The 14,120-nt window shown below is 47.1% G+C and overlaps 1 protein-coding gene across 1 annotated transcript in view; it reads left to right on the top strand.

Annotated features, from left to right (window-relative positions):
* Positions 1 to 12,918, top strand: part of RGN (regucalcin) — a 29,924-nt gene extending 17,006 nt beyond the window's left edge. Inside the window, exons 7-12 of the mRNA XM_072853201.1 lie at positions 6,123 to 6,291; positions 6,790 to 6,972; positions 8,417 to 8,632; positions 10,133 to 10,264; positions 10,944 to 11,098; positions 12,353 to 12,918. Of these exons, the coding sequence (XP_072709302.1) occupies positions 6,123 to 6,291; positions 6,790 to 6,972; positions 8,417 to 8,632; positions 10,133 to 10,264; positions 10,944 to 11,098; positions 12,353 to 12,403 (906 nt within the window). The 3' untranslated portion in view covers positions 12,404 to 12,918. The remainder of the gene's footprint in view (positions 1 to 6,122; positions 6,292 to 6,789; positions 6,973 to 8,416; positions 8,633 to 10,132; positions 10,265 to 10,943; positions 11,099 to 12,352) is intronic.
* The last annotated feature ends 1,202 nt before the right edge of the window (positions 12,919 to 14,120 follow it).

Raw genomic sequence — 14,120 nt, 5'->3', positions numbered from 1 at the left:
TCAGCCAGAGGTACAGGAGCGCGTGGCTGCCTTTGGCCAACTTTACTATAAACTTCTGCTTTGCAACCCAGCAATGTTAGAAACAAACGAAATGCATGGCGGGGGCAGGCTCTTTATCTTGTGGAAATAGTTAAAAGAATAGCTGCCTGGCTAGGAACAAATATGTGCACCTGCTACTGCAGGGTTGCACCACTAGTTGACAGCCTCCACAAAGCCTTTGAGATGTGTCTCCTAAAGTGATCGACCTCTGGAAAGGTAGACATGGGGGATGTTGAAATGGCATGCCGAGGGTGGGAAATACAATACCTGTGCTGGTAGTCTAGAAGTCAGAGGGGCAGGAATAAGAGAGGGTGCAAAATGCTGTGGGGGTGTCCCCAGAGCATTTGCAGGCACCTGAATAAGTGGGAGACTCTGGTAGTGTTTTCATGGCTGCTGTCCTGCCTAGCGCTGCTCCTGATCTGGCATCCAAGCTGCTCGCCAGGAAAGCAGTGCATGCTTTTTTTTTTTTAGTTGCGGGGAGGCGAATGCTTCGTCCCTCTGTGTGACTTGATTTTACTTTGCCACAGCCTGTGGTGGGGAAGTCAGTCAAGTCACCAGAAGAAAAGAGCTGAATCGGAAATGTGGTTTTCTCCATCAAAATTCCTTTAGAAAAAATGCCTTGGGAAGTATTTTGCAGAAAAAAAGATGACTTTTTTTTCTGCAGCTGAGAACCAGTTGCTTTTCTTTTTAAATGAAAGCAGTTAAAATGATCGTAAACCAGAATTTTCCTTTTGAATATGTCTTCCAGGTGAAAATGCTGGAAAAAAAATGCATATTGTTCTACATGAACGTCCCTTCAAAGTTATCATTTAGGTTAAAAGAAGGAAAGTGGAGAGTAATGTGAAAAACGTTGTGAGAGCAAGCAGAGACAGAGGGTTTGTGCTGAAATGAGATGGAGCTGATGGCTCGAGCTGGGAGGCCAAGGCAGGCTGAGAAGGGTCCTCAGGGTGCCCACAACCACTTTGCTTGTAATGCAGCGACCTTGGCAGGAGTTTGACTTGGAAATATTACTGGCTTTTTCGCTAGAAATGTTTGAGTTTCTCTCTGGCTTAGGGCTGTAATTTTTTAATCTCCAAATTTGGATCGACGGTGACTACCATAGGATAATACTAAGTCTATCTCGGCCATTTGCTTATCTGGGAAAAATGTTCATCCCGTGAATCATTTGAACATCAAATTAAAATGTTCATTAAAGTCTTGCATGAGTAAAGAAATGCATTGCTCTTGCATGCTGGTTTGGGGCTGATTCCTCCCACGTGGCTGCTGCCCTGCCTCCCGCCTCCCCCCTTGCTGCAGCAGGCAGGACCTGGAGAGGTGCCCTGGCACCAAAACGCTGGTGGTGGCTCTGGCTCGCTGCCTCGCTTGGACTCTTGGACTCTCCCCACAGCCAGCTTGCCCTTGTCCCCACCTTGCTGGACCAGCCGCTGCGGGGGGGACCCGCCATCACCTACCTCTGCTGAGCGGGGCTGGGTCGGGGAAGGCACTTGGCATCTTCCGCCTTCGCCTCCCACGGACAAAAAATTGGCAGATGCCAAAGAAGGAAAAAAATAAAAGGCTGAAAAGCCAAACAAGATATTGCCGTCGTGCAGCATCCGTGGCAATCGCCGAGGCTCCCTGGCCAAAGCCCTTCCCCGGGCGTGCTGCAGGGAGCAGCTCGCAGCTCTCTGCCCAGGCGGGGATCAGGCTTTGCATATTCGAGGTGAGCAGAGCAGGTGACTTTGCACACAGGAAGGTTGTGGCACAGCTGGGAATAGGAGCAAGTCTTAACGATGCTAATACGCCTTAATCACAAGAATATTTTTTTCCTTGACTTTCAAAGTGACTTGTACTACAAAACCCTCCCCTTCATCTTTTATTAACCTCCCCTTTTTATCACCCGAGACGTTCATTTGCCCCTAAATTTGGGAAGACCGGGCTATCCCTTGGGGTGACCGAATGGTGCAACCTCTGTTTCCCTCTTCCACTCTCATGACATGAGAAAATACTGAGCAAGAATTTTTTTCTGTCACATGTTCTGCTGCTGGCACCACAAACCAGACCATTCAGAAGGGCTTTGGTCCATGCCTCATCATTCATGTGACTGCTGACTGAATACAAAATGTAAAAGGTTACCTGCTCGGTGCAGATAACATCAACTATTGCACATTTTTAATTGTTGCTGAAAACAGCAGCCGGTTTCATTGGACCAGCGCTGGAAAAGAGACACCAACCCAGGTCTTGCAATATTTTCCTTCAGCAGGTGTGTTGTTGTGATGAACTGCAGAGTTTCGCATAGGTGTCCTCCAGCTTGGTATAAATATTCAGCTGTTTGACTGAGGGAAAAGGGTTTTTAAAGTTCCTGGGTTTACACAGGTGGTTGTTTCACTGTATGCACATTAAAAGCTTTAACTGTCTGCCTGCTTATTCAAAGCTTCAGCTTGAAATTAAAAATGAAATGATCTGTGCTTGCATGGGGGAGAGAGGGAAACAGCAAAGCAGCCTTTTAAGGCCAGTCATTAGTTTGTATTTTACCTGTCTCTTAGGGGTACTGAAAAGACCAGTTTTTGTCAAGATCATTTGAAAAGGGATGGGGACTGGGGGTTAGAAAGGCTATTTTCAAATAGCTACCAGAAAGAGGTTTTGGTTTTTAGAGCAGACTGGATGTTTTTATGTTAGTTTTTCATTCCTACCAGCAAATTTTTCTTACGGTCTACAAATTCTGATAACTTTAAACAGTTTAACTTGGAAAATGTTTTTGGGACACCCGTCAGCCCCTTGCTCTCTGTGAGGGGTTTAGGCACGAGTCCAGGAGGCTAACACACCACCAAAACACTGCAGAGAGGATATAGGCAAGGTGAACGTGATGTTTTTATCCTCAGGGATTTTGTTTGGGAAGAATACGGCAGGATTTGGTGCTTTCTGCTTTGAATTGCTTTTTTTTTCCCTTGCACGCTTATCTCTGATGGGTCAGTGCTGCGGCAAGCAGGGTGCGAGGTGCTGCACAAAAAGGTGCCGGGGGCAGTGATGAAGCCAGGGTGTTTTGAACAAGGCTTTTTGGGGCCATTTCCTCATTTTCCCTCTGAGATGCCGTATTCTGTGAAACGCCGCTGCTATGTAGCTCCATGGGGTGCTGGTAGGGAGGCTGCGGCAGGAGGTGGACCACCGGGCATGGGGGGGACTGGGGGCTGCATCCCTGCCAGCTTGTGGGGACTCTTTCGGAGGGCACCGCTGCCTCTTAGGGTTGGACGACCCTTCCTGTTAAAAGCCTCTGTTCTCAGCTGCTTGTAAAAATTAGCGTAACCTCAGCCAGCAAGGCACAAATCTTCCCTTCTACTTGCCCACCTCTTAAAAACAGGGGGGCAATCTGAGCCAAAATATTCAGCTGTTTAAAAAAACCCCCACAGCTGGAGGGACACACGGGAACTATTTCTCTGGTGGAGGGGAGAGACGCTGAGACTGGACGTGCGGCCAGGGAAGGTGGATGCGTGCTGAGGCTCCGTGGGACAGGGCAGGTCTCTGCAGCATCGCAGGGGGGGCATGAGAGGGGTAAGCAGGCAGCTGGTGCAGGCAGGTTGGTTCCTCCCTTGCCTGCGCCTTGTGAAACAGCTGGCAACGGTGTGATTGCGTACTCCTCGCGTGGTGTGCGGGACGGGTCTGTGCATCAGTATTTCACCATGGCTTATCTGCCAGCCCCTGTTTTGCTGCTGCAGAAGCTGGAGAAGGGGCAGTAAATGAAAGGGGAGCTGGTGGGAAGAGGAAGGTTTAATAAGGCTTGGCCAGGTCAATGAAACAACCGACGAGACACATACACACCGGCTGCTGCAGATCTGGCGACTTTCTGCCTCTGGGGAGCCGCGCGGATGCCGGGCTGCTGCCGAACCCCGTCTTCCCGCAGGGAAGCTCTGTGTTTCCCGGACTGTGATACCGTAAAGTCAGTTATGTCCCTAAGCATGGGGTCCCAAAGACAGCAGCCACGTGACACAAAACTTTAACCCAAGAGAAACTTACTCCTCCGGCTCAGGCACGGCTTAACAGGTTTTAGGAGGTTTTCCTGGCGTCTTGCTGCGTATCCTCATGTACGCTTCAGACTGATGCTGTTTGCCTGTGCCTTTCTGCGTCAGAGCAGGTCACTGCCCGGCTTCTCGGGGCCATTTTTCTTGCAAGGGAGAAGGATATATTTGATAAATGGGTTGTTTTAGACCTCACCTTGGCTGCATGACTCCTTGCCATGCATGTGCGGGGCTGGGGAGCAGGGAAGATCCCAGGGTCCCCAGCCCTGGCATTTCCACTCATGGTGATTACTGGCTCTTCCCACGTAGTTTGAAGCACTTTAGTGCTAATTAATTATCTGTAAACCATATCACTGGCTCACCTACTAGGAAATGATGCCCGCTTGAAGACAGTAATCCGTAGGAATAGTGTTATGTCAGGGACTGGCTGCCTCCCAAGAAATATCTTCTCCGATCTGTGGAAAAAAACGTTCTGAGGCCAGTGGGTGTAGCAGCGTCGTCGTCTCCATTGGCGATGACTGAGGCAGCGGGTAAGGCCCCTTGCTTTTGTAAGAGCTGAATGGTGGAGGCTGTTGCTCACATCCCACATGGCAGCAGTGGCAGGGCAGGCCCAGAGCCCGAGCTACCCGTTCTGGAGGGCATTGAACGGGGGCTGATCAGGGAAGTGACCGTCCCCCTGTGCTCGGCACTGGTGAGGCCGCACCTCGAATACTGTGTTCAGTTTTGGGCCCCTCACTACAAGAGAGACATGGAGGTGCTGGAGCGTGTCCAGAGAAGGGCAACGAAGCTGGTGAAGGGTCTGGAGCACAAGTCTGATGAGGAGCGGCTGAGGGAACTGGGGTTGTTTAGTCTGGAGAAGCAGAGGCTGAGGGGAGACCTTATTGCTCTCTACAACTACCTGAAAGGAGGTTGTAGAGAGGTGGGGGTCGGTCTCTTCTCCCAGGTAACAAGTGATAGGACGAGAGGAAATGGCCTCAAGTTGCACCAGGGGAGGTTTAGACTGGATATTAGGAAATTTTACTTCACTGAAAGGGTTATCAAGCATTGGAATAGGCTGCCCAGGGAAGTGGTTGAGTTGCCATCCCTGGAGGTATTTAAAAGACGTTTGGATGAGGTGCTTAGGGACATGGTTTAGTGGTGGTCTTGGTAGCATTAGGTTAATGGTTGGACTTGATGATCTTAAAGGTCTTTTCCAACCTATACGATTCTGTGATTCTGTGAAACGGGAGGCACTGGGCACCCTCTGCCAGGGTGGTGGCTGAGTGGCCGGTGTCCCCGCGGGCACCCCGCTGCAAAGGGGACGGGGGACGGAGCAGCCAGGGCACGAGCACACCCCGGCAGGAGCAGGTGCCCGGGATGGGAGCTTCATAGGTGGCTTTGTCCCCGAAGCTGCAACTGGGGTAATTACACCCCGCAGCCTGGCACAGGGTGAAATTTGGAGTCTGCAGCAGGGGTTGGAGCCGTGGCTAGTGTGGTGAGCGGGCTGAAGATGAAATGCTTGGAGGGAAAACAAAGCAGCAGGATTTCAAAGGCAGGAGCCTTCCCCAGTGTTTGCATATTCATGCTGACTCGATGTGGGAACAGGCATTCGGCCTGCAGTGGCCTCAGTGGCAAACTGCAGTTGGTATTATGGGTGCGTATACGTCTTCCTATGGAGCAAGTCAATGCATCTGCTTTAATAAGGCAGAGCCTTGTTTTTCCACAAAATGGCTTCTGACCCATCGGTGCTGCTGCCCACCGGTCCCTCCCCATGGTCTGGGGGACCCTTGGATCACTGCTGCCCAGCCAACAGCTTGGTCCCGGCTCAGGGCCGTGTCCCCAGCACTCCCTTGCCTGGAGGCAGGTGCCTCATCAGCAGCTCTGGTTTAAAGTCTCTTGCCTAGGAAAGGTTTGCTAAGGAGAAGCCCTGGCGCCTTGAGCTCAGTTCCAGCCATGAGGCCATGGAAATGTCACAGGAACCTCCTAAATTACTCTGTCATGTGGGATTTGGAGGGCTTTGCCATTTATAAACTCTGCTTTTAAGCATCACAGGTGTGAAAAATTCACACAACGAGAGCTTATCATTAAATCTTTTATTGACCCTCTTCCTCTCAGACTATGTCCTCCTCCATCAAAATCGAATCCGTCGTGAAGGAGAAGAACAGGATGGGAGAGTGTCCAGTCTGGGAAGAAAGGGAGAGCGCACTTGTCTATGTAGACATTAACTCACAGAAAGTTTGCCGCTGGAGCCCACTCACCAATGAGGTGCAGAGCGTGTCTGTGGGTAAGAGTCTGTACTTACTGCTTCATCCTGGGAGTCTTCTCTGTCCACCCCTTTCCATCCCTCCCAGCAGGAGTCCCGCAGCATGGTGGTCTCCCTTACTTTCCATGGGGCCACACACCCTGTCCTCCCAAGACGTGTTGCTGTGCACGGTGTAGCCTGAGCCAGCTGAGCAGAGGGGACCATGCTCAGGTGTGGATGTCCATGGGCATGTTGCCCTTGCTAAGCCCAAATGGAAAGGCATGTTTCATTTGGGACCTGCAGAGGAAAAGGTACAGTCCTACTGGCTGTGTCTGCCCAGAAGGTGGAAAGATCTGAAGAACATAGAGCTAGTGAGGTGTGCTAACGATCCCAGGGGAGAAGGACCTTAGCATCAGCTCAGCCCTTCCTGAGTCAGGGATGTCCCAGTCAAGCCCAGATGCCCTCTGTGAGCTGGGGAGGGGTAGGGCTGACTGATGGCCCTGGAGCTGCCCACCATCTCCTGCTCCCTCTCACCCGCAGGTGCCCGCGTCGGCTCGGTGGCGTTGCGGCAGTGCGGGGGCTATGTCATCGCCCTGGGGACCAGGTTTGCCTTTCTGGATTGGGACACTCAGGTGGTCACCACCATCCTTGAGCTCGAGCAGGATAAACCCAACAACAGGTTCAATGATGGGAAAGTGGATCCAAAGGGGAGGTTTTTTGCTGGTAAGTTCCTGGCAGAAATTTCCCCTGGAGCAAAGAGGAACTAATTACAGTGTATTTTATATAGTACATTTTATTCCATGTTCTCAATTCCTCTGTTGAGATCCCCACAAAAACCACCATCATGAGCACGAGCTGTCTTGTGAACACTCTGCTCGGTTACTGCCTGACGGAGGAGGACGAGGGACCTTGCATCCTCTGACCTAAATGAAGACAGAGGCTGTTGACAAGGGCTGTCTGGCAGGAAGGCTCCCCTTCTACTTGGTGTCTGGTGTTTTTCAAACGTCTGCCTACACGGGAGGTGAAAAGCAGGTGAAGGGCTCACACAGGTGGGAAGGTTTCTGGAAGTGTCAAGGAGGATGCAGCTCCTAGAGCAGAAGGTGCACTGCAGCTTGCACCCTTCATGTACAGCCTCCCGGGTCAGCCTGTGGGAAACAGGGATGTGCGGAGAGATACCTGGCCTCCTGAAGTCAAGAGGCACTTTTGCTGCTGGTTGCAATGCAGCCAGGATCCTCCTGTGCTTTTTTTGCCCTCCCATATAGATGATGAGCCAAGCACAGCAATCTATGCTGGAAGTGGAGAGAGACCGATGGGAATGAAAATGGCTCTGTATTTGTTTTGCCAGCCAGCCATTTCTTCTTATTTCAAATTTCCCAAATTCAGGAAATTTGGTTGACTCACGGTTATGCTCTAGGGCTGACGTGTCACTGGAGTTAAGGGCAAGAATAAGAGAGAAAAACCTGCTTTGCACACCCACTCCTAGCTGTGCATGGTGGACCAATGCTTTCAACAGTGGTTTTGGCCAAGCATTGTAAAACAAGCTCATGAGGTCTTCTAAAAGGAGAGGCCAACAGAGACAGTCTGTCACAGTTAAAAGAAGGTGTAAAGGCCCCTCTTGAGTGCTTCTCATCCTGTTGCTGCAGAGCTGTCTCCTTTCCAGAGAAAAGAGAATCAGAAACTAAATAACGAGTGTAACATGGAGGCATAAATACATTAAGAAAAAAATCTCACTTCTGTGGTATTCTCCACTTGCTTCTGAGATAACCGAGATTTACAGCACCTGTATTTTAAGGTCACAGCCCATTTAAATGATAAAAGTAGCCTACAAAGAGCAACAACAAAAAAAGCACATGATGCTTGCCTGCATCTCAGCTTTTGCTGTGAGCAAAACCTCAGCCCCTGGCGTGCTGTGGTGCTCCTTTGGGTCTTTGGTGTCTACGACTTAAACCTCATTGCAACACAGAAACTCATCCTTTCGTTGGCCAGGATCACCTCCATGGGAGGCAGCTGCTCCTGACCTGCTCCTTTTCCTCCTTCTCATCAGTCTGACGGGACCTGGTTAGTCCCTTTCTCCTGAGGACCTCTTAGTAACACTTAGAGGAGTTTTTTGATCAAGCATGAGGAAGAAGCTTCTACTTTCTAACCGGTGCTCCCATTTCCATTTCAGGTACGATGGCTGAAGAGACAGCACCTGGGGTCCGAGCGAGACGACAAGGCGCTCTCTATACCCTTTTCCCTGACCATTCGGTAATAAAACAGTTAGACCAGGTGGACATCTCCAATGGTCTGGATTGGTCCCTGGACCACAGGACCTTCTTTCACATCGACAGCCTGACATATGCTGTGCATGCCTTCAGCTATGATGTGCACACTGGAAAAATCGGTACACATGCTTTTCTAAATTCAGTGACAAGTAGTGCTATTACTCTTTCTGCAGCAAGACCTTGGGCGTATAATATGCACTGATTTATTTGACAGATCTCATATCTTCTGGTTACAGCTTGTCAGCAGGCTGACTGTGATTTTTCTCAAGTTTAGTTAGAAACCAGGTGCATTTGGTGAACAAACTTTTGACAATCCTTCAACTTACTTTCATCTGGATAGATGGCTTATAGTTAGACCAGTTCAAGGAGTTGCAGGGAAGAAGCCATTTATACTGCAGAGTGAGAATTAGCTGATAGGATGCTATTTATTCTTGAGTGCCATCTACTGGAATGCTTTGATTGTACTAGCTCCATAAATACCGATACAGAATGTGCATGCACGTGTCTCACAGAAATGTATTTAAAGAATCAAGTTATCATTGTGGCTGAAGTTTCCCAATTCTGCAGTTAAAACTGCCTTCAGATGCTTGGCAAATTTCACTTAAATTCGTTTTCTATCCAAACATTTTTTATTATAGTATCTGCAAAAAGGAAATTTAAGTGCAAGAAAAACAGATGTAACCTCATTTCAAAACTCTGTGAAACATTTTTGTGCTGTATCAACCCATTAGACTCCATGGGAATTTAAGTGGCTGAACTGCCTTTGTACTCTAATCAGTGTGGACTTTGTGTGAACATGGGTGAAAATCTTACAAATAATTACAGTTACTCAGATTTCATTTTTCTGAGAAAATCTATTTCTACAGATTTTAGGAGATAAGATTTCTAAAGAAGATTTAAAGCTACTTTTTCTCCCCCAGACACGAAAACGTAATGAGTTTGAGTTTCCTGGCCTTGGCTTTATGCTGGTGACTGTCTATTTTTGGGTGGTGTAATGGCCATAAGGCGCTGGGTCAGAGCAGGCAGGCTGCTGCCCGTGGGCACTGCTCCATGGTCTGTGCCTGTGCCCACCAACCTGTCTGCACTGCAGCCTAGGCTGCTAGCAGTTGGTGTCCAGGCTTAATCAAAACTGGTAGCTTGATTGGCCATTAAAATAAGTAAAGTTCTTGATCCTTACCCATGAAAGATTGTTTATTACCAACATTTAAATTCAAGTCATTACTTACATGATGTTTTGCTCATAAAAAGACATCCAGGCTGCCATGAGCAATGAAAGTCCAGGAAAAGTTACTGCACTTGCGGCAGTCATGGTATGGTGGTCAGCTAGTGGGTTAACAAGAGGGACAGAGGCATTTTGTTCTTTTCCTTGGTAAAATAATAGGAGCCCTAATTCAGTACAATCCCAAACTGCAATGGCTCTACTGGGGTCTTGTTTCTGCCAGGCTAAGTTAGGCTTTTAACACATCTTCTAAATGCATATGTGATATAAATTTTGCAACACGTCTTTGTCACAGAAAATGAACTTATCTGTTTCCAAGAGCGTGGAAGATGTTAGACTGGGACCTGATACAGAACTGGTACCAGCCCACGTAACGCTGGCTTTGTAACTCTTCCTGCAGCTTGCCCCAAACTTTTGTACCATCTAGAAAAGGAGGAGCAAATGCCTGACGGGATGTGCATTGACGCAGAAGGGAAGCTCTGGGTGGCTTGTATTGATGGTGGGAGAGTCATTCGTATAGACCCAGAGACAGGTAAGGCCTCCACCAGCACGTGCATATTGAGTGTCACCTACGTGCCACAAACCCGAGAGGAAAGGCAGCCAGGAGGAATGGTTTGAAGGTGAGATAAGAAGGTGTCGTTTATTGCCCGTCTCTGCCCCATGGGTTGCCATGAGCATTGCTGGCCCAGGCCCCCATCACATGGAGAGTGCTGCTCTCCGTGCTGCCTCCCAACGTCAAGTACCCCTGCTCCCATGGTCTGCTGATGCAGCACACCCACTTCTTAATAATGCCACTTTAAAAAAAAAAAAAAGCACTGCATATCTATTGTGAGAAACATTGTAAACCTGCAATTAAGAAAGAAAAAATTCTCAGCGTTGAAATGTTTAACTGGGAAACACTGTTAGGGAATGAAAGCCATCCCAGGCCCAGGTGTCCCTGCCCTTCCTGGCTTCAAATACTTTATTGTTTCATTTTGAGAAAAGGAAACGAAACCTTGCAGATATAGGGGAGAGGCTGAAAAATAGTTAGAGATGAGGCAGATGAAAGAATTTAGTTTCCCCACAAACTGTCCTTTAGGCTATGGCCTGTCTGAAGGGGAGATGCCTTCTGAGTAAATGCCACAGCTGCACCATGTGCACTAATAGTACATTTATATTTACATGTTTCCTAGAAAACGGACATTAGGAAACAATCACATTTTTTTTCTCAGGAAAAAGAATCCAAACTGTGAGGCTGCCTACTCCGAGGATCACCTCTTGCTGCTTTGGTGGAAAAGACTACTCAGAAATGTACGTGACGTCTGCATACGATGGACTGGATGAGACCACCTTAGCCAAGGAACCTCACGCAGGCGAGATATTCAAGGTGAGCAGATTTTCTTTCTTTCTATATGTCAGACCTGCCAAGTCTTGTGCCCGGAGAGTGAGGTGCCCCCCAGCTGTCCTCGCTCATCCCGCTCGCCTGATGCGGTGGTCCAGATATGTTGCTCATCCCCTGGCTGGGCACAGCTGCTTGTGCACAGCTGCTCATGCATTTGGAAGGAAGATGTGGAGAAATTTCTAGTAATAGTGTTGATATGTTGGTTTGCCAAAGTCAGTATCTTGCCAGGATCCGAAGGCAGCTGGTGGATCTGGGTCTGCCCTATTCTGTCATACACTGTAAGGAAGTGGGTCTTGCTCCTATATCTTTCATCAGTTTTGGAAATTTCACTCCCTTAATTCTCATTTTTCAATTGTACGAGGGTATCTAAATATTTACAACACAGATTGCTCATTTAAAAATTAAATGCTTAAATTCACCAGGGCAAAGCTTTGCATCCCAATCCCAAAACTTCTGGGATTTTTTTTAGTCTATTAAAAGTGGGTGCTATGTTTTGAGTAACTAATAATCCACATTTTTGTCCAGGGCTCTTGAATCCAAAACTTGTTTGTCTCTTCATTTTTTAGTCCATTAGTAAAAACTACATCAGGAAAATAAAATGCAGTTCTGAAACAGCAAGTGCCATCATTCTCTGAAAGTTGACCATAGCATGAAAGGGAAGGGTTGTAAATGAGGGGAAATGGAATAAACCAAACTGTATTATCAATTTGGCAATAGGATGAAGATATGTTCCAGGAGAGATGGGGACCTATCTGGGATCTGGGACCTTCTAGTTGAAAGCAGTGCTTGGAACAGATTTCCCATGGCCAAGAACTGATAGATTTCTCAAGCAGCAGAGTTTAGGAGCCCACAGGAGAGTTAAATACCAAAAGATAATTTTGAGCCTTGCCTTTTTTATCTCTCTTCCTCAGTTCTCCAGTTCTAGAAGGGAATTGGTGTTTTCCAAACTCACATTTGTCTTGCATGGGCAAAGCACATTAAAAGTGGCTATGACTTGTTTGGTTAATACAGAGATAAGGACCACAGATAATGTGTAAATTAGAAAAATTATTGAGTGGTGCTTGATAATCTTAAAGATCTTAATCTTAAAGAGTTCTAAAGAACTCCATATAATGAGTCTTTTTGGGCTCCTCTTGAAGTAGGGGTAGGTTGCTATCATATTTGTTGTACAACATTTGAATATTATACTCAGTTGGAGATTTATCTTTTTCCTTTCTTTTATTGTTTTTTTTTAAACAGATAACAGGCCTGGGTGTGAAAGGGATCCCACCGAATTTCTATGCTGCTTGAATATTGATGCTAAATAACAAAGAGGAAATGCTTGCATCTTGTAGTAATTCTGACAAGGGGAAGTCCAATGAACTGCAGAATTCATCTGTGTGAGGATTTCTAAATCCACATTTAAGAGCATGCTTGTTTGGAATTGACGATATTCCTTGTTCTGCAGGCCCGTGGCACGATGCAATAGGTTAGAGAGGTAAAGTTAATCTGTGTTACACCTTGATAGCTTTTGTGACTTTCCATAAACCTCTTCAAGCTTGAGCTTAGTTTTGTTGAACTTTCTGATGACCAGCTCTGGATTTTAAAGTCTGTGGTTCTCAAAGCAGAATCTGACTCCTGGTTTGTCTTTTCATGTTACAGTGATGTACCAGCAATGATATGGCAGATTTTAATAAACATTTTAAGAGTGATGACTTGAACTGGACTGCTCCTCTGCTGTGGGACTCCCCTTGAGGTGTTTTCTTGCTGATCAGACATTTGTAGTATCCAGACTCCATTTTTACATCCTTGCTAGCCTGTTTCCATTTGCCTTGTCATGAATTCTTCTGTCTTGTCTTTAGGACACCATTTATGGTGTTGAAAATAAACTATGCAACTATATTTAAAATATGCTTATGGAATTATTTTTTTTCTGCATTCAGATATTACCATGAAAATGCTGAGTGACCACACATGGTCAGCATACAAACAAGCTGCGAGCTACCAGGATGGCCTGTGATACCAAAAACCGATGCTCCAACTGAGTTGTCCTGTCAGGGGTCATATTTGCACAAAGACACATGGACTTCCCATTGCTTTCTATATCTTCTTATTGCATGCATGACTTCTCTCTTCCTTTCCTGTTTCAAGTCTTTTTCTCCTTTTTCCCTTTTCCCTTTAGATCTTCTCTCTTCTCTCTTCCCTCTCCTCTCTCCTCTCTCCTCTCCTCTCCTTTCTTCCCCTGAGTCTACTCTCTGAATTTAGAGTAATCTTACTTGTTGTCAGCTTTCTTCTGTCTCTTTGTGGTCCATATTACTCAGTATTGAGCTTGAAGTCCTTGTCTCTGCCTTCAATGCTGTATATATCTGCTTGGGTTTCTTGCTGCATTACCCTCACTTCCTCTTTCTTCTCTGGGAGGGCAAATCTGGCCTGTTGACATTGCTCACTTTCCCTAAACTGTGCAGGGCTTTCTCCCACACCAGTGACTACACCAAAGCTGACTCTTGAATTCAGGGCTTCCCCAAAGGCCTCAGCACACCTGCGGTGAGCCAGATGTCCTGGTTTTGGCTGGGATAGAGTTAATTTTCTTCCTAGCAGCTGGTATAGTGCTGTGTTTTGGATTTAGGATGAGAATAATGTTGATTGATAACACACTGATGTTTTAGTTGTTGCTAAGTAATGTTTGCACTAGTCAAAGACTTTTCAGCTTCCCATGCTCTGCCGGGTGCACAAGAAGCTGGGAGGGGGCACAGCCAGGACAGCTGACCCAAACTGGCCAAATGGCTATTCCATACCATATGATGTTATGCTCAGTATAGAAACTGGGGGACTTGGCCAGGGAGGAGAGATCGCTGCTCGGGAACTGGCTAGGCGCTGGTCAGTGGGTGGTGAGTGGTTACATCACTTGTTTTTTTTCCTGGGTTTTGTTCCTCTCTTGCTCTCTTGTTGTTTTCCTTTTCATTGCAATTTATTTATTTATTTATTTTTCAATTATGAAACTGTTCTTATCTCAACCCACAAGGTTTCT

This window comes from Ciconia boyciana, chromosome 1 (assembly GCF_034638445.1).
Source record: "Ciconia boyciana chromosome 1, ASM3463844v1, whole genome shotgun sequence".
Lineage (NCBI taxonomy): Eukaryota > Metazoa > Chordata > Aves > Ciconiiformes > Ciconiidae > Ciconia > Ciconia boyciana.
The sequence above is the reverse complement of the archived record's forward strand: the minus strand, read 5'-3'. Positions and strand labels throughout refer to the sequence as shown.